At 35.5% G+C, this 19603-nt stretch overlaps 2 protein-coding genes across 2 annotated transcripts; both read left to right on the top strand.

Moving 5' to 3' along the window:
* On the top strand, positions 3281-3916 carry LOC107620957. The gene is made up of 3 exons (XM_016323031.1): positions 3281-3291; positions 3370-3514; positions 3605-3916. The coding sequence occupies exons 1-3, from the start codon at positions 3281-3283 to the stop codon at positions 3914-3916; spliced, it is 468 nt and encodes a 155-aa protein (XP_016178517.1).
* LOC107620958 lies at positions 8911-9708 on the top strand. The gene has a single exon (XM_016323032.1). It carries the CDS (start codon positions 8911-8913, stop codon positions 9706-9708), a length of 798 nt encoding a protein of 265 aa, XP_016178518.1.

The following is a 19603-nucleotide window of genomic DNA, read 5'->3' as shown; positions in this document are numbered from 1 at the left end:
GTATGGATTTGGTATTTGATGAAGAAGCCACAAATTTTATAGAGGAAGTGTTGGAAACTGCATCTTCCTTGGCTATGTAGCCTAAACCAGATTTTTCAAATAATGGTATTTGACTTGCAAGTAATTTGTCCAAGTTACTAGAACCTTGAGCAAATTTTGCTAAGTCACCATTCAGCCTTTTAATCATGTCATTTAATCTTTCATTTTCAGCAATTAACTCATGAGAAGGATCCACAATATGCTTTCCTTTTAATTTTTCAAGTTCAGATTTTAGAAATCTGTTTTCTTCAATAATGTCTAAAGCACATTCAGTTTCCTTCACTTTTTCTTTTAAAAAATTATTTTCATCTCTTAATACATCTCTTTCAGATCTGCACTCATTGTACTTGTCAAGCAGTTTTGAGGTATTTAAGGTGAAATCATCAATAATAGCATGTAGATCATCCATAGACAAATCAAAGTAATTTACCTCATCAAAGTTTTTGTTTCCAGCCATGAAACAGTCTTTGTCTTTACCTTCAGACTCTTCTTCTTCATTTGAGTCGTTCTCGAGATCCTCCCAAGCTGCCATGAGCATTCTCTTCCTTTCTTTCTTTCCTTTGTCCTCCTTTTTGAGCTTTGGACAATTTAGCTTGAAGTGTCCAGCCTCCTTGCAATGATGGCACGTCACCTTGCTCAAGTCGATCTTGTGCTCCTTTGAGCTTGAACCCTTATTCTTCATCATCCTTCTAAATTTTCTAGCAAAAAACAAAAGCTCGTCATCTGAAATACCATCACTAGACTCACTCTCTTTCGGTTCTATTTGTGACTTGAGGGCTATTCCTTTTTCTTTGAGTCTGTGTTTGTGTGTGTGGCTTCATAGGCAAGGAGTTTTCCTCTCAGCTCATCATAGGTTATGGGACTTATGTTGTTACTCTCGGTTAGGACAGTGGCAGTGTTTTCCCATTCTTTTGTGAGGCTTCTAAGGAGTTTTCTCACCAAGGTTTGTTCTGCATAGTTTGTACCCATAACATCAAGGTTGTTGATTATGATTGAGAATCTCTCAAACGCTTCATCAATGCTTTCTTCATCCTTCATGCTAAACATCTCGTACTCTTTTCGCAGCATATCAATCCTCGTTTCTTTTACTTGTTTGGTGCCTTCGTGTGTAACCTAGAGTTTTTCCCAGATTTTTTTGGCTGTCTTGCATCTAGATACCTTTCGGTACTCTTCAAAGCTGATAGCACAGTGAAGAAGGTTGATTGCTTTAGCATTCAACTCTATCTTCTTCTTATCATCTTCATTCTATTCAGCTTCTTCTTTTGGAGTCACCACTCCATCAGCACTTGTTTTTGTTGGGATCTTTGGACCCGTCACAATAATCTTCCATATGTTGTAGTCAATGAATTGGATGAAAATCCTTATCCTTTCTTTCCAGTAGGAGTAGTTCTTTCCATTGAAGAAAGGTGGCCGGTTGTTTGACTGGCCTTCAGTGAGGGTGTAGGCAATTGTGGTTGTGCCCAAGTTGTTTGCCATTGGATCTTTGCTCCAAGTGGTTAAGCTTGATTCTTGAGACCTTAGCTCCTGATACCAATTGAAGGTTGTGGTAGGCTTAGAGAAGGGGGGTTGAATTTATGCCTTCCTTTTAAGTTGCTGTTATTATCCTTTTAAGACAAACTTTCAATTCTGATTCTGTTTGTACTCAGCAGCGGAAATTTATAAGACAATTTATTTTTGTCTCATGAATATCAGAAAACAGAACACAGCAGAGAAGAGAAAAGCTAACACCAGCATGTATCCTGGTTCGGTTGCCTTGTGCTATGCAACCTACGTCCAATCTCCTCCACAACTATGGAAGAATTTCACTATAGTTAACAGTATTACATACACCAATTTCACAGGATTGACCCAATCCTTTCACACTCAAGTTCTAACCTAACTTGACATTGGCTATGCTAATACCTAACTATTCACTCTTAGTGCTAACCCAACTAAGAAAGGGATACCTTACAGGTACAAGATACAAGACATAGACATACCTAAAGAAATCAAAAAATAACTCTAGGCTTTTCTCTCAAGTGTATCACTCAGCCTTTTTTCACTCATGGCTTTTACTTGAGCTTTCTCACAATGCCTTTTTCACAAGAAATTACAGAAAGATAAACTTAGAAAAGTACATTACAATCTGTAAAACATGAAGGAGATTGACTTCATCAACAGCCTCTTTGCTATGTGCAAAACCAGATTTGCAAACCTTAGATACAGTTCTTTAGTATTGGCCGAATGCTTCTTTTAAAGAAAGCATTATCCAAGTAGAGGAACTTCTTTACAGAACACAACTCACAAACTCTGGTTTTCTCTCCTTGGTATCTAAATGAACAGCAAGCTTCTTTTATCTCCTTGCATGTTGCTTGGTTCTTCTTCCAAGGTCAACACCTTGAGCCTTGAGCTTCACCAACCCACTGTCTCACTTTTTCCCATTAATCCTCACAATGGAAACTTTGCTTCTGACCTTCCTTGGTTGACTGAAAGCCACTTTAACAGCAGAAAAGATTTCTTCAATGGTAAACCCAGATCTTGACTATTGAAACACAACTTGGTCCCCAAGACATATTCTCAACCATTGATGCACAGCAGTGAGGAACAAAAATCCTCTTTTCCATATAATATGAAATGGAGTGGCAGAAAGTTGAAGATGAAGAGAAGAAAGTGTGTTGCATGTAAAAGGAAATAGGTTACCTTTAACCTAAGCTTGATTTGGTTTGAAATGGGTGATTAGACTTCTGAGTTTCAAGCTTGGACTTTCTCTTTCTTGCTTCTTTGATGATCACCTTAGGAAAGAAGCTTTCTCTTTCTCTTTCTCACTTTTCTGAGTTTGTGATTTGACATGGTCAGAGAAGAGGAGAACGTTGAGTTGGTGAAAGCAAGTGAGAGGACTTTGAAATCAATTCGGGCTAGGATTGGGTTCTACTCAAATTCAGCCTATTAGTTATCTTGCTTTGATTTCTTTGGGCTTTTCTTGCTTTATAGCCCGCCAACCTTGTTTCTTGATTTCAATCAGTTTGGGCTGCTTGCTTTTATATTAGGTTGTTGTAATGTTGAGTTTTGGCCTGTAATACTAAATAATTAGTAATATGCAATTATAATTAATCAACACTAATTATTTATTTTACCCAAAAATAATGTTTGTCATCACTAATTAAATTTATTAATTTCTTAACTCAACAGATGATCATCATACTTACTCTTTATCTATAGTGAAATTCATAGTATTTTGGTAATTTTGTTGTGACGGGTAGCAATGGCAGCCAAGTAAGTTCATGTGCTATGTGGTGAATTTCATAATATATTTTTTTATCTTTCACTAAACATGAGGATTTTGATTTTTAGGTATGATCTCATCAAGCATATCAATGCTGCTCCAGAGCATAAGGTGTGGAAGCTCATAGTACGTGTCATTAGACTTTGTACCATCTCTCACTTTGCGAATTCTGAGATGAAGGCACCTATTGAGATGGTTGTCCTTGATAAAGAGGTAAAATCTTCTCTTTGCATTTAAGGTTTTCTTTTGTAATTGAGCAATAAACCTCATTTATCTATGACCCTATAAAACTAATGCATTTAGGGGGAGACAATTCATTGCTCTATTAAAAGCATATTTGTTTCTATCTTCGAGAGCCTACTCATTGAGCGCAATGTGTACGTGGTTACTAATTTTGCAGTTGCTTTAAATACCATCAAGTTCAAGCCTACTAGACACGAATTTAGAATCCACTTCAAGAGGGACACGATTGTGCGTCCGGTACAAGATTCTTCAGTTCCATTGAATGGATTCAATTTTGTTCAGTTCAAAAAAATTCATGCAGAGTCTAAGGAAGATGGTTATTTAGTTGATAAGTACTTTGTTAGAGTAATCTATAATGCATGTGTTGTTTAATTCCTTGAAATCTAATTTTTTAAGCAAAATAATTTATCGATCTAATTGTATTACATAATATATCTATATTTAATGTATGTTATTTGAATTGGCTGATTTATATGTATAATACCAAAAAAATTGTATTATTTAGTAAAACTTTTCTTCAATTCGTTAATAAAAATATTATTTGTACACTAAAATCAGCCACTAAAATTTGGCACCAATGTATTTGTGTATAAATACAAATGTAGTTTAATTTATTTTCGATGTGTATTTGTATTTCAGCATGTATTTTATACTGGTCACTGACTTTGGTGGCTAATTTTGGTGTACACGTAGCATAACTTATTCGTTAATGGCTTTGTTTTCTATTCTTATATGTTTTATTTTAACACATTTAAAGGCAGATTTCATATATAGCAATTAAAGAATTGGTGCCTTTAAAAGTATCGTTGGTAACAAGTACTAACCTATTTTTCTTTTTGTTTGTTCACGAACTTCAATTTTTTAGTTCTAACTATTTATTAACAGTCTTTTATTTTTTATTTTTAAGAAAATTAAAAAAATCCAATTTTAAAGTAAAAAAATTTGGACAAAATGTCATTTTTGGACAAAAATTTAAACAAATAGAGTTTTGTTAATATATAGATTGGTGCCTTTATTTTGCTGACGTGATAGGTTAGCTTGCCTCTAAGGGTAACTTGGTCGAGTTCACAATGGACGGGAAGCCGTCAAGTTATATCACCATAGAACTTGATGATCCTAAGTAATGCTTAATATATTTTTGATAGTAGCCTTTGTTTTAAAATCTTATTTGAAATTTTGTACCTCTCTTTAATCTACATGCATTGATATTTTTTATTGGGGAGGACAGAAATTAAGGGTTATGTTGTGGTAGGTTACGTTATGGCAGTCTTTGGTTCTTGACTTGCTCAAATATCTGAAAGAATACCCGTGTTATCTAGATTATTTTTTTATGAATAGTAGATGTAGGTTTACTTGTTGTAATTTTTTTATAACGAGAGTACATCAGGAATACATAATATACAAGGTGTAATAATTCAACAAAATTTTTTTAAGAAATTTTTCATTCTTTTCATTTTACCATTCCACAAACACCACAAAACCAGCATTTATTCTCGCGTTCATAGTTTCCATAGTTTCCTAATCCAGTTTAAACAAAGCATTAAAGGCATCATCAAAATAAGACAACTTCTCCATGTGATAGAAAACATATGGATGTTTCTGTAAAGAATCTCAAAATCGATTTTTTGAATAAATGAAAGAAATATATCCAGTTTTCTCGGAAGATAACCCAATAAACTCAACAAATTTTATAATAGGAGTACATTAGGAGAACATTATAATATAATATATAAGGTGTAATAACTCAACAAATTTTTTTTAAGAAACTTTTCATTCTTTTCATATTTACATTCCACAAACACCACGAAACCCAACATTTATTTTCGCGTTCAGAGTTTCATTAGGTTCCTGTTCCAGTTCCAGTTTGAACAAAGCTTTAAAGGTATCATCAAAATAAGACAACTTCTCCATGTGATAGGAAACATATAGATATATGTTTCCATAAAGAATCCCATAAACAATTTTGTTGAATAAATAAAAAAAATATGTCCAATTTTCTTAAAAGATGACCCAATAAACTGCGAATCATGGTAGCAATTAAAATAAAATCTTGTTTTTAGTTATTCAGTAGCTCGTCTCCAACTGATCACGTCCTCCACAAACCCCAACAAGCACCCCCTCCTGTTACAAATAACCAAATTCCAGTTTTCGAATTTCTTGCTCCACATGCATGTTTGCATTGTGCATGCTCTCCAATCACGAGAGACAACCCAATATGAGACACCAGACAATCATGTAGTTATCGATTTGTTTATCGATTTCATTCCTCCAAAGGATGAAGTGGATGTAATTTTACTTGTTGTAATTTTTTCAATAATAGGAGTACATCAACAAATATTTTTGTAAGAAATTTTTCTTTCTTTTCATTTTTACATTCCACAAACACTACGAAACCCAGTATTTATTCTCGCTTTCATAGTTTCCTTAGTTTTCTCATCCAGTTTAAACAAAATGTTAAAGGCATCATCAAAATAAGACAACTTCTCCATGTGATAGGAAACACATGGATGTTTCTATAAAGAATCTTAAAATCGATTTTGTTGAATAAATAAAAGAAATATATCCAATTTTTCTCAAAAGATAACCCAATAAACTGTGAATCACGGTAGCAATTAAAATAAAATCTTGCTTTTGGTTATTCAGTAGCTCTTCTCCAACTTAATCATGTACTTCACGAACCCCCAACAGGCACCCCCTCCTGTTACAAACAACCAAATTTCAGTGTTCGAATTTCTTCCCCTACATATATGTTTGCATTGTGCATGCTCTCTAATCACGAGAGACAACCCAATATGAGACACCTGACCATCATGTGGTTATCGATTTGTTTATCTACTTCATTCCTCAAAAGGTTAGAGTAGATATAGGTTTACTTGTTGGAATTTTTTTATAATATGAGTACACTAAGAGTACATAATAATATAATATATAAGGTGTAATAATTCAACAAATATTTTTTGAAGAAACTTTTCATTCTTTTCATATTTACATTCCATAAACAGTATGAAACCCAACATTTATTCTCACGTTCAGAGTTTCATAGGAATTCTCATCCAGTTTGAACAAAGCTTTAAAGACATCATCAAAATAAGACAACTTCTTCATGTGATAGGAACATAAAGAATCCCATAAACAATTTTGTTGAATAAATGAAAGAAATATGTCAAATTTTCTCAAAAGATGACCCAATAAACTTCAAATCACGGTAGCAATTAAAATAAAATCTTGCTTTTGGTTATTCAATAGCTCCTCACCAATTGATCACGTACTCCACAACCCCCAACAAGCACCCCCTGCTGTTACAAACAATCAAATTCCAGTTTTTGAATTTCTTGTTCCACATACATGTTTGCATTGTGCATGCTCTCTAATCACGAGAGACAACCCAATATGAGACATCTGATAATCATGTAGTTATCGATTTGTTTATCTACTTCATTCCTACAAAGGGTGAAGTGGGTGTAGGTTTACTTGTTGTAATTTTTATTCAATAATAGGAGTACATCATCAAATATTTTTTTAAGAAATTTTTCTTTCTTTTCATTTTTACATTCCACAGACACTACGAAACCCAGCATTTATTCTCGCTTTCATAGTTTCCTTAGTTTTCTCATCCAGTTTAAACAAAACGTTAAAGGCATCGTCAAAATAAGACAACTTCTCTATGTGATAGGAAATATATGGATGTTTCCATAAAGAATCTCAAAATTGATTTGGTTGAATAAATGAAAGAAATATATCCAATTTTTCTCGGAAGATAACCCAATAAACTATGAATCACGGTAGCGATTAAAATAAAATCTTGCTTTTGGTTATTCAGTAGCTCTTCTCCAACTTAATCATGTACTTCACGAACCCCCAACAGGCACCCCCTCCTGTTACAAACAACCAAATTTCAGTGTTCGAATTTCTTCCCCTACATATATGTTTGCATTGTGCATGCTCTCTAATCACGAGAGACAACCCAATATGAGACACCTGACCATCATGTGGTTATCGATTTGTTTATCTACTTCATTCCTCAAAAGGTTAGAGTAGATATAGGTTTACTTGTTGTAATTTTTTTATAATATGAGTACATTAGGAGTACATAATAATATAATATATAAGGTGTAATAACTCAACAAATATTTTTTTAAGAAACTTTTTATTCTTTTCAAATTTACATTCCACAAACACCACGAAATCCAACATTTATTTTCGCGTTCAGAGTTTCATTGGGTTTTTCATCCAGTTTGAACAAAGCTTTAAAGGCATCATCAGAATAAGACAACTTCTCCATGTGATAGGAAACATATAGATATATGTTTCCGTAAAGAATCCCATAAACAATTTTGTTGAATAAATGAAAGAAATATGTCCAATTTTCTCGAAAGATGACCCAATAAACTTCAAATCACGGTAGCAATTAAAATAAAATCTTGCTTTTGGTTATTCAATAGCTCTTCTCCGATCACGTACTCCACAAACCCCAACAAGCACCCCTCCTATTACAAACAACCAAATTCAGTTTTTGAATTTCTTGCACCACATACATGTTTGCATTGTGCATGCTCTCTAATCACGAGAGATAACCCAATATGAGACACCTGACAATCATGTAATTATCGATTTGTTTATCTACTTCATTCCTCCAAAGGGTGAAGTGGATGTAGGTTAACTTGTTGTAATTTTTTAAAAAATAGGAGTACATAATATATAAAGTGTAATAACTCAACAAATATTTTTTTAAGAAATTTTTCTTTCTTTTCATTTTTACATTCCACAAACACTACGAAACCCAGCATTTATTCTCGCTTTCATAGTTTCCTTAGTTTCCTCATCCAGTTTAAACAAAGCGTTAAAGACTTTATCAAAATAAGACAACTTTTCCAGGAAATATATGGATGTTTTAAAAAAGAATGTCAAAAGGAAAACGAAAGGGAGGAGAAATGAAATTTCCTAGAAAGGGCATCAGCCACCTTGTTCTCTGTCCCTGCCTTATATTTAATGTCAAAATTGTATCCCAGTAACTTGGATAACCATTTCTGCTGGCCTTCATCTACGACTCCCTGATCTAATAAAAACTTCAAGGACTGTTGATCAGTAAAAACCGTGAATTGCTGTCCCATGAGGTAGTGTTTCCACTTTTGAACAGCTAGGACAATTGCCATCAACTCTCTTTCGTAGACAGATTTCCGCTGGGCTGTTTTTGAGAGTTTTTGGCTCATAAAAGCAATTGGCCAAACTCAAATATAAAGGGAGGCTAGTGCTTGCAAAAACCTCTAAATAGATTCCAAAAATTCTGATGGAATTTCATAGCTCCAAGCTGGGTGGCCATTCGGGCTTCTTTAGAACTTACAAGAGGTGTGTATAAGTGCTATACGATGATTTTTAGTTCTTGGAATATTAGGAGGTTGAAGGGGGTTGGTAAACTAAGTATGATTAAGAATTTTCGGAGAAAGTTTAATGTGCATATGCTAGGCTTGATAGAGACTAAGACAGAGATGGTGACAAATTTTGATATAGCGCAACTGTGGGGAAATGGCGCAGTTAAATGGGAGTTAGTTGGTTCGGTTGGTGCTGCAGGGGGACTGTTATTAATGTGGGACGACATGGTGTTTCGGATGAACAACTGTTATAAAGGGGCTCGCTGGATATGCTTGGAAGGTGTGCTGCTAAAAACTAACTTTCCCTGTGCTTTCTGTCTAGTTTATGGGCCACATGAAATGGCGGAAAAACTCATTATGTGGGAAGAGTTGAGCTTCCTATCTGGGTTATGCCAAGTACCGTTCTGTTATATGGGGGATTTTAACGAGGTCACTCATGTAGAAGAGAGAAATGGTGCTACCTCTTTAACAGTGTCCGCAGAAGAGTTTAAATCGTGGATACAGGATATGGAGTTAGTGGACTTGGCAATAACTGATCGCTTATTCACCTGGTTCAGAGGGCAATCATGTAGCCGCATTGATAGGGGACTGGTTAGTTTAGAGTGGCTAGAAGAGTTTCCTGATACAAGACTGAGAGGGGGACCTAGAGGGTTATCAGACCATTGCCCAATGATCTTGGAGGTTACCCGGATTAGCGGGGGACCAAGACCGTTTCGGAGCTTGGATTCGTGGTTTACCCATGATGGGTTCTTGAGAATGGTAAAGGAGGAGTGGAGGAACTTGGGGGAGGGTTAGTTCATTGATAAACTAAAGGCTCTGACGACTCCGCTGAGCAGATGGCATAGAGCCAATTTTGGGAATATGGACCAAAGAATTACACAGCTGGAGGATGAAATTAAGAAAGTAGATGACATGGTAAGTACTGGCACGGCTGATGGGACTATTGAAGCAAGAAGGAGAGCGTTGGTAAGCTTCTGTAGAAAATGGTATATCAGGAAGGAGTTTCATTGGAAGCAAATGTCCAGATCGTGGCATGTGAAGGAAATGGATAAAAATACCCGCTACTTCCACAATCTAGCCTCAACACGAAGAAGGTCGAATATGATTGATTCCTTAATGGTTAATGGGAGGTTGATAAGGAACCAGGCGAGGATCAAGACGGCTATTCGAGACTTCTATAAGGGGTTGTACCACCAAGAGACATCGCCAGTGATTGGGTTCAGGGACGGGCTTGTAAAGCAGATCAACGAGGAAGAGGCACTGGAGCTAGAGATGCTGCCAACTATTGAAGAAATAAAGGAGGCAGTGTGGGATTGTGAGTCAACAAAGGCGCCAGGTAGTGATGGGTACAACATGAACTTCATAAAAAAATGCTGGGATGACTTAGGAAGGGAGTTCACTGATGCGGTGCTAGGCTTCTTCCTTTCGGCTACACTTCCTAGAGACTCGAATGTTACGTGGGTTACGCTGGTGCCAAAGTTTACTGGAGCCAGAGAAATAAAGGACCTCAGGCCGATTAGTATGGTGGGGTGTGTCTATAAGGTCATATCCAAGGTGTTGGTTAGGAGGATGCGAAAGGTAATGCCAGGGTTGGTAGGAGAGACTCAGAGCGCCTTCGTTAAGGGCAGGAAAATCCATGATGGGGCCCTGATCGCCTGTGAAACAGTGCACTGGCTAAAAATACGAAAAAAGAGCGCCGCAATAATAAAGCTGGACTTCCAAAAGGCTTATGATAGAGTCAAGTGGGGCTTTGTGGATATTGTCTTGCAGAAGATGGGGTTTGGCCAGAGGTGGAGAGGTTGGATAAAGGAGTGTGTCACCACTGCATCTATGTCATTGCTTGTCAATGGATCACCTTCGAAGCCTTTCAAAATGAAACGGGGTCTACGGCAAGGTGACCCGTTGTCCCCATTTCTGTTTGTGTTAGTTGTGGATGTTTTGCATCGAATGATTGGAGAGGCGGTGAGGAATGGCCGTATAACTCCATTACTGCTTGGTAGAGATAATATTGAGTTGTCTCACTTGCAGTTTGCAGATGATACTATTCTTTTCTGTCCGCCTGATGAGGAGACCATCAGGAATTATCATCGGCTACTCAGATGCTTCGAGCTCATGTCGGGATTGGCCATTAATTTTGAAAAGTCCAGCCTTATACCGGTCAACTGTGAGAGGATGTAGGTCCAGAGGATGTGTCGGTTACTGGGTTGTAAAGAGGCTTCATTACCAGTCAGATATCTGGGCATTCCCCTGTGAGCAAATCCGAGACTGGTTAAGACATAGAAACCGGTGATTGATAAGGTAGAAGACAAACTGAGTTTGTGGAAAGCAAAAACTCTTAACAAAGCAGGTAAGCTGGCTTAATTAAGGTGGTTCTTAGTAGCTTGCCGATTTACTACCTCAGTTTATATAAGATGCCAAAGACAGTGGCAGAGAAGCTGATTTCCCTGCAACGACGGTTCCTGTGGAGTACTGAGGATGGGAGATACGGGGTACCGCTCGTGAAGTGGGAAGTGGTTATGGCTCCAAAGAAGGCAGGTGGGTTGGGAGTTGGGGATGCGGTGATTCGAAATACTGCATTGCTGTTTAAGTGGTGGTGGAGGTTCTCGAAAGAAGACTGTCCCTTATGAAAGAAAGTGGTGTGCTCTTGTAATAATATGCATCCTACAAGAATGGTGGGAGGACAGTCTACTCCCACGCGAGGGGGTCCTTGGAAGGATATATGCCAGCTATAAGTTAGTAAGCCGGGGCTGAGAGATCAGATGATCAGTGGGTTGTCGATGGAGTTAGGGAATGGCAGAACAATCCGATTCTGGGAGGATAGATGGCTACCGGCTGGAGTATTGAAAGATATGTTTCCTAGGCTTTTCTTGGTCTCAACTCTTCATGAATCTGTGATAGCAGACTGTGGCTTTTGGGATGGGCTAGTGTGGATTTGGAGTTTCCAGTGGAGGAGAGAGTTGTTCCAGTGGGAGTTGGACTTAGTACACCAGCTTCATGAGATCTTACAGTCATTCAAGCTTACAAATGGGAGGGAAGATAGTGTGGTATGGAAATTTGATAAAACAGGTGACTACTCAATAAAATCCTTTGTGCGAGTGATGCAAGAGGAAGTCCTACCGGAGGAGGTTACCAGCTATAGCTTCACTAGTGCTGTTTGGAAAGGATTTGTCCCCCCGAGGGTTGAATTCCTTTCTTGGTTTGCGTTAGTCGGAAGGGTCAACACAAAGGATCGACTGTGCAGATTACGGGTTATTGACCAGCAGGACAATAGGTGTCTTCTCTGTGGTAAGCCTGTGGAAATCGCGTATCATCTGTTTCTTAGTTGTGAGATTACATGGCAGGTGTGGTGTGCTTGGCTAATGGCCTTTTAACAAAGGTGGAGCTTTCTGGGTACTTTGAAGGAACATTTTGAGAGTTGGACGAGCTTTACAGGAAGGAAGGTAGATAGGAAGAGATGGTTCACTGGATTCTTTGCTGTTATCTGGACAATTTGGCTAGAAAGGAATGACAGGCTCTTTCGAAATAAGAGTTCAAGAGTAGGGGACATTATTAACAGATCGTTTACGTTCTACGAAGAATGGAGTGGTGCTGAGCCCTTTGGGTGTTGATGGCCGGATCACAGTGTCTAGGAGTTGTATGTTATCTTGTTTTATTCTTACTATAGCTTTACTATCTGCTCCATTCTGCTGTGTTGAGCTCCATTTGATTAAAAAAAAACCGATTTTGTTGAATAAATGATGAAATATGTCCAACTTTCTCAGAAGATGACCCAATAAACAGAGAATCATGGTAGCAACTAAATTAAAATCTTGCTTTTGGTTATTTAGTAGCTCTTCTCCAGCTGAATTACGTACTCCACAAACCCCCAACAAGCACTCCCTCATGTTACAAACAACCAAATTTTAGTCTTCGAATTTTTTTATAATATGAGTACATTAGGAGTACATAATAATATAATATATAAGGTATAATAACTCAACAAATATTTTTTTAAGAAACTTTTCATTCTTTTCATATTTACATTCCACAAACACCACGAAATCCAACATTTATTTTCGCGTTCAGAGTTTCATTGGGTTTCTCATATAGTTTGAACAAAGTTTTAAAGACATCATCAAAATAAGACAACTTCTCCATGTGATAGGAAACATATAGATATATGTTTCCGTAAAGAATCCCATAAACAATTTTGTTGAATAAATGAAAGAAATATGTCCAATTTTCTCGAAAGATGACCCAATAAACTTCAAATCACGGTAGCAATTAAAATAAAATCTTGCTTTTGGTTATTCAATAGCTTTTCTCCGATCACGTACTCCACAAACCCCAACAAGCACCCTTCCTATTACAAACAACCAAATTCAGTTTTTGAATTTCTTGCACCACATACATGTTTGCATTGTGCATGCTCTCTAATCACGAGAGATAACCCAATATGACACACTTGACAATCATGTAATTATCGATTTGTTTATCTACTTCATTCCTCCAAAGGGTGAAGTGGATGCAGGTTAACTTGTTGTAATTTTTTAAAAAATAGGAGTACATAAAATATAAAGTGTAATAACTCAACAAATATTTTTTTAAGAAATTTTTCTTTCTTTTCATTTTTACATTCTACAAACACTACGAAACCCAGCATTTATTCTCGCTTTCATAGTTTTCTTAGTTTCCTCATCCAGTTTAAACATAGCGTTAAAGGCATCATCAAAATAAGACAACTTTTCCAGGAAATATATGGATGTTTTAAAAAAGAATGTCAAAACTGATCTTGTTGAATAAATGATGAAATATGTCCAACTTTCTCAGAAGATGACCCAATAAACTGAGAATCATGGTAGCAACTAAATTAAAATCTTGCTTTTGGTTATTTAGTAGCTCTTCTCTAGCTGAATTACGCACTCCACAAACTCCCAACAAGCACCCCCTCATGTTACAAACAACCAAATTTTAGTCTTCGAATTTCTTGTCCCACATACATGATTGCATTGTTCATGTTCTCTAATCACGAGAGACAATCTAATAGGAGACACCTGACCATCATGTGGTTATCAATTTGTTTCTCATCCAGTTTGAATAAAGCTTTAAAGACATCATAAAAATAAGATAACTTCTTCATGTGATAGGAACATAAAGAATCCCATAAACAATTTTGTAGAATAAATGAAAGAAATATGTCCAATTTTCTCAAAAGATGACCCAATAAACTTCAAATCACGGTAGCAATCAAAATAAAATCTTGCTTTTGGTTATTCAATAGCTCTTCACCAACTGATCACGTACTCCACAACCCCCAACAAGCACCCCCTCCTGTTACAAACAACCAAATTTCAGTTTTTGAATTTCTTGTTCCACATACATGTTTGCATTGTGCATGCTCTCTAATCACGAGAGACAACCCAATATGAGACACCTGATAATCATATAGTTATCGATTTGTTTATCTAATTCATTCCTACAAAGGGTGAAGTGGGTGTAGGTTTACTTGTTGTAATTTTTATTCAATAATAGGAGTACATCATCAAATATTTTTTTAAAAAATTTTTCTTTCTTTTATTTTTTACATTCTACAGACACTACGAAATCCAGCATTTATTCTCGCTTTCATAGTTTCTTTAGTTTTCTCATCCAGTTTAAACAAAACGTTAAAGGCATCGTCAAAATAAGACAACTTCTCTATGTGATAGGAAACATATGGATGTTTCCATAAAGAATCTCAAAATTGATTTTGTTGAATAAATGAAAGAAATATATCCAATTTTTCTCGGAAGATAACCCAATAAACTATGAATCACGGTAGCGATTAAAATAAAATATTGTTTTTGGTTATTCAGAAGCTCTTCTCCAACTTAATCACGTACTCCACGAACCCCCAACAAGCACCCCCTCCTGTTACAAACAACCAAATTTCAGTGTTCGAATTTCTTCCCCTACATATATGTTTGCATTGTGCATGCTCTCCAATCACGGGAGACAACCCAATATGAGACACCTGATAATCATGTAGTTATCGATTTGTTTATCTACTTCATTGCTCCAAAGGGTGAAGTGGGTGTAGGTTTACTTGTCGTAATTTTTATTCAATAATAGGAGTACATCATCAAATATTTTTTTAAAAAATTTTTCTTTCTTTTCATTTTTACATTCCACAGACACTACGAAACCCATCATTTATTCTCGCTTTCATAGTTTCCTTAGTTTTCTCATCCAGTTTAAACAAAACGTTAAAGGCATCGTCAAAATAAGACAACTTCTCTATGTGATAGGAAACATATGGATGTTTCCATAAAGAATCTCAAAATTGATTTTGTTGAATAAATGAAAGAAATATATCCAATTTTTCTCGGAAGATAACCCAATAAACTATGAATCACGGTAACGATTAAAATAAAATCTTGCTTTTGGTTATTCAGAAGCTCTTTTCCAACTTAATCACGTACTCCACGAACCCCCCAACAAGCACCCCCTCCTGTTACAAACAACCAAATTTCAGTGTTCGAATTTCTTCCCCTACATATATGTTTGCATTGTGCATGCTCTCCAATCACGAGAGACAACTTAATATGAGACACCTGATAATCATGTAGTTATCGATTTGTTTATCTACTTCATTCCTCCGAAGGGTGAAGTGGGTGTAGGTTTACTTGTTGTAATTTTTATTCAATAATAGGAGTACATCATCAAATATTTTTTTAAGAAATTTTTGTTTCTTTTCATTTTTACATTCCACAGACACTACGAAACCCAGCATTTATTCTCGCTTTCATAGTTTCCTTAGTTTTCTCATCCAGTTTAAACAAAACGTTAAAGGCATCGTCAAAATAAGACAATTTCTCTATGTGATAGGAAACATATGGATGTTTCCATAAAGAATCTCAAAATTGATTTTGTTGAATAAATGAAAGAAATATATCCAATTTTTCTCGGAAGATAACCCAATAAACTATGAATCACGGTAGCGATTAAAATAAAATTTTGCTTTTGGTTATTCAGTAACTCTTCTCCAACTTAATCATGTACTCCACGAACCCCCCAACAAGCACCCCCTCCTGTTACAAACAACCAAATTTCAGTGTTCGAATTTCTTCCCCTACATATATGTTTGCATTGTGCATGCTCTCTAATCACGAGAGACAACCCAATATGAGACACCTGACCATCATGTGGTTATCGATTTGTTTATCTACTTCATTCCTCAAAAGGTTAGAGTAGATATAAGTTTCCTTGTTGTAATTTGTTTATAATATGAGTACATTAGGAGTACATAATAATATAATATATAAGGTGTAATAACTCAACAAATATTTTTTTAAGAAACTTTTCATTCTTTTCATATTTACATTCCACAAACACCACGAAATCCAACATTTATTTTCGCGTTCAGAGTTTCATTGGGTTTCTCATCCAGTTTGAACAAAGCTTTAAAGGTATCATCAAAATAAGACAACTTCTGCATGTGATAGGAAACATATAGATATATGTTTCCGTAAAGAATCCCATAAACAATTTTGTTGAATAAATGAAAGAAATATGTCCAATTTTCTCGAAAGATGACCCAATAAACTTCAAATCACGGTAGCAATTAAAATAAAATCTTGCTTTTGGTTATTCAATAGCTCTTCTCCGATCACGTACTCCACAAACCCCAACAAGCACCCCTCCTATTACAAACAACCAAATTCAGTTTTTGAATTTCTTGCACCACATACATGTTTGCATTGTGCATGCTCTCTAATCACGAGAGATAACCCAATATGAGACACCTGACAATCATGTAATTATCTATTTGTTTATCTACTTCATTCCTCCAAAGGGTGAAGTGGATGTAGGTTAACTTATTGTAATTTTTTAAAAAATAGGAGTACATAATATATAAAGTGAAATAACTCAACAAATATTTTTTAAAAAATTTTTCTTTCTTTTCATTTTTACATTCCACAAACACTACGAAACCCAGCATTTATTCTCGCTTTCATAGTTTCCTTAGTTTCCTCGTCCAGTTTAAACAAAGCGTTAAAGGCATCATCAAAATAAGACAACTTTTCCAGGAAATATATGGATGTTTTAAAAAAGAATGTCGAAACCGATTTTGTTGAATAAATGATGAAATATGTCCAACTTTCTTAGAAGATGACCCAATAAACTGAGAATCATGGTAGCAACTAAATTAAAATCTTGCTTTTGGTTATTTAGTAGCTCTTCTCCAGTTGAATTACGTACTCCACAAACCCCCAACAAGCACCCCCTCATGTTACAAACAACCAAATTTTAGTCTTCGAATTTCTTGTTCCACATACATGATTGCATTGTGCATGTTCTCTAACCACGAGAGACAATCTAATAGGAGACACCTGACCATCATGTGGTTATCAATTTGTTTATCTACTTCATTCCTCAAAAGGGTAAAGTAGATGTAGGTTTGCTTGTGGTAATTTTTGTATAATGGGAGTACAAGGAGTACATAATATATATGGTGTAATAAGTCAACGAATATTTTTTTAAAAAATTTTTTTATTCTTTTCATTTTTAAATTTCACAAACACTACGAAACCCAATATTTATTCTGGCATTCATAGTTTCCTTAGTTTTCTCATCCAATTTAAACGAATCGTTAAAGATATTATTATCAAAATAAGACAACTTCTCCATGTGATAGGAAATATATAGATGTTTCCATAAAGAATACCATAACCGATTTTATTAAATAAATGAAAGAAATATGTTTAACTTTTTCGGAAGATGACCCAAAAAACTGCAAATCACGGTAGCAATTAAAATAAAATCTTACTTTTGCTCTTCTCGAACTGAATCACGTACTCCATAAACCCCCAACAAGCACCCTTTCCTGTTACAAACAACCAAATTCCAGTCTTCGAATCTCTTCTCCCCAAACATGTTTGCAATGTGCATCTTCTCTAATCAAGAGATAAACCATTATGAGACACCTAACCATCATGTGGTTATCGATTTGTTTATCTACTACATTCCTCAAACAAGGTGAGGTAGATGTAGGTTTGCTTGTTGTAATTTTTTTATAATGGAAGTACATAAGGAGTACATAAACTGAGAATCATGGTAGCAATTAAATTAAAATCTTGCTTTTGGTTATTTATTAGCTCTTTTCCAGCTGAATTACGTACTCCACAAACCCCCCAACAAGCACCCCTCATGTTACAAACAACCAAAATTTTAGTCTTCGAATTTCTTGTCCCACATACATGATTGCATTGTGCATGTTCTCTAATCATGAGAGACAATCTAATAGGAGACACCTGACCATCATGTGGTTATCAAATTGTTTCTCATCCAATTTGAACAAAGCTTTAAAGACATCATCAAAATAAGACAACTTCTTCATGTGATAGGAACATAAAGAATCCCATAAACAATTTTGTTGAATAAATGAAAGAAATATGTCCAATTTTCTCAAAAGATAACCCAATAAACTTAAAATCACGGTAGCAATTAAAATAAAATCTTGCTTTTGGTTATTCAATAGCTCTTCACCAACTGATCACGTACTCCACAACCCCCAACAAGCACCCCATCCTGTTACAAACAACCAAATTCCAGTTTTTGAATTTCTTGTTCCACATACATGTTTGCATTGTGCATGCTCTCTAATCACGAGAGACAACCCAAACACCACGAAACACAACATTTATTCTCGCATTCATACTCTTAGTTTCTTCATCCAGTTTAAACAAAGCGTTAAAGGCATCATCAAAATAAGAAAACTTCTTTCTTCATGTTTTAGGAAACATATGTATGTTTCCATAAAGAATGTCATAACCGATTTTCTTGAATAAATGAAAGATATATGTCCAACTTTCTTGAAAGATGACCCAATAAACTATGAATCACAGTAGTAATTAAAATAAAATCTCGCTTTTGGTTATTCAGTAGCTCTTCTCCAACCGAATCATGTATTCCACAAACCCTCAACAAGCACTAAACAACCAAATTTCAGTGTTTAAATTTCTTTCCCCACAAACATATTTGCATTGTGCATACTCTCTAATCACGAGAGACAACCCAATATGAGACACCTGACCATCATGTTATTATCGATTTGTTTATCTACTTCATTCCTCAAAAGGGTGAAGTAGATGTAAATTTGCTTGTTGTACTTTTTTTTATAAATGGAGTACATAAGGAGTACATAATATATAAGGTGTAATAACTAATCAAATATTTTTTTAAAGAAAATTTCATTATTTTCATTTTTACATTCCACAAACACCACAGAACTTGGCATTTATTCTCGTATTCATAGTTTCCTTAATTTCCTCATCTAGTTTAAATAAAGCGTTAAAGGAAAAATCATAATAAGACAAGTTCTCCATGTGATAGGAAACATATTAATGTTACCATAAAGAATGCCAAAATCGATTTTGTTGAATTAATGAAAGAAATATGTTCTACTTTCTCGGAAAATGACCCAATAAATTACAAATCACGGTAGCAACTAAAATAAAATCTTACTTTTGGTTATTCTGTAGCTCTTCTCCAACTGAATTTCATACTCCACAAACCCTCAACAAGCACTCCCTCCTGTTACAAACAACCAAATTCCAATCTTTGAATTTCTTGCCCCACATACATGTTTGCATTATGCATGTTCTCTAATTTTGAGAGACAACCCAATATGAGACACCTTATTAATTTGTTTATCTACTTCATTCTTGAA

This window comes from Arachis ipaensis, chromosome B10 (genome assembly GCF_000816755.2).
Source record: "Arachis ipaensis cultivar K30076 chromosome B10, Araip1.1, whole genome shotgun sequence".
NCBI classification, from domain to species: Eukaryota; Viridiplantae; Streptophyta; class Magnoliopsida; order Fabales; family Fabaceae; genus Arachis; species Arachis ipaensis.
The sequence above is the reverse complement of the archived record's forward strand: the minus strand, read 5'-3'. Positions and strand labels throughout refer to the sequence as shown.

Coding starts and splice junctions, on each gene's coding strand:
- LOC107620958 (XM_016323032.1), top strand. CDS start 8,911: ATGATTTTTAGTTCTTGGAATATTAGGAGGTTGAAGGGGGTTGGTAAA.
- LOC107620957 (XM_016323031.1), top strand. Junction 3,515..3,604: donor TGGTTGTCCTTGATAAAGAG/GTAAAATCTTCT, acceptor TAATGCATTTAG/GGGGAGACAATTCATTGCTC.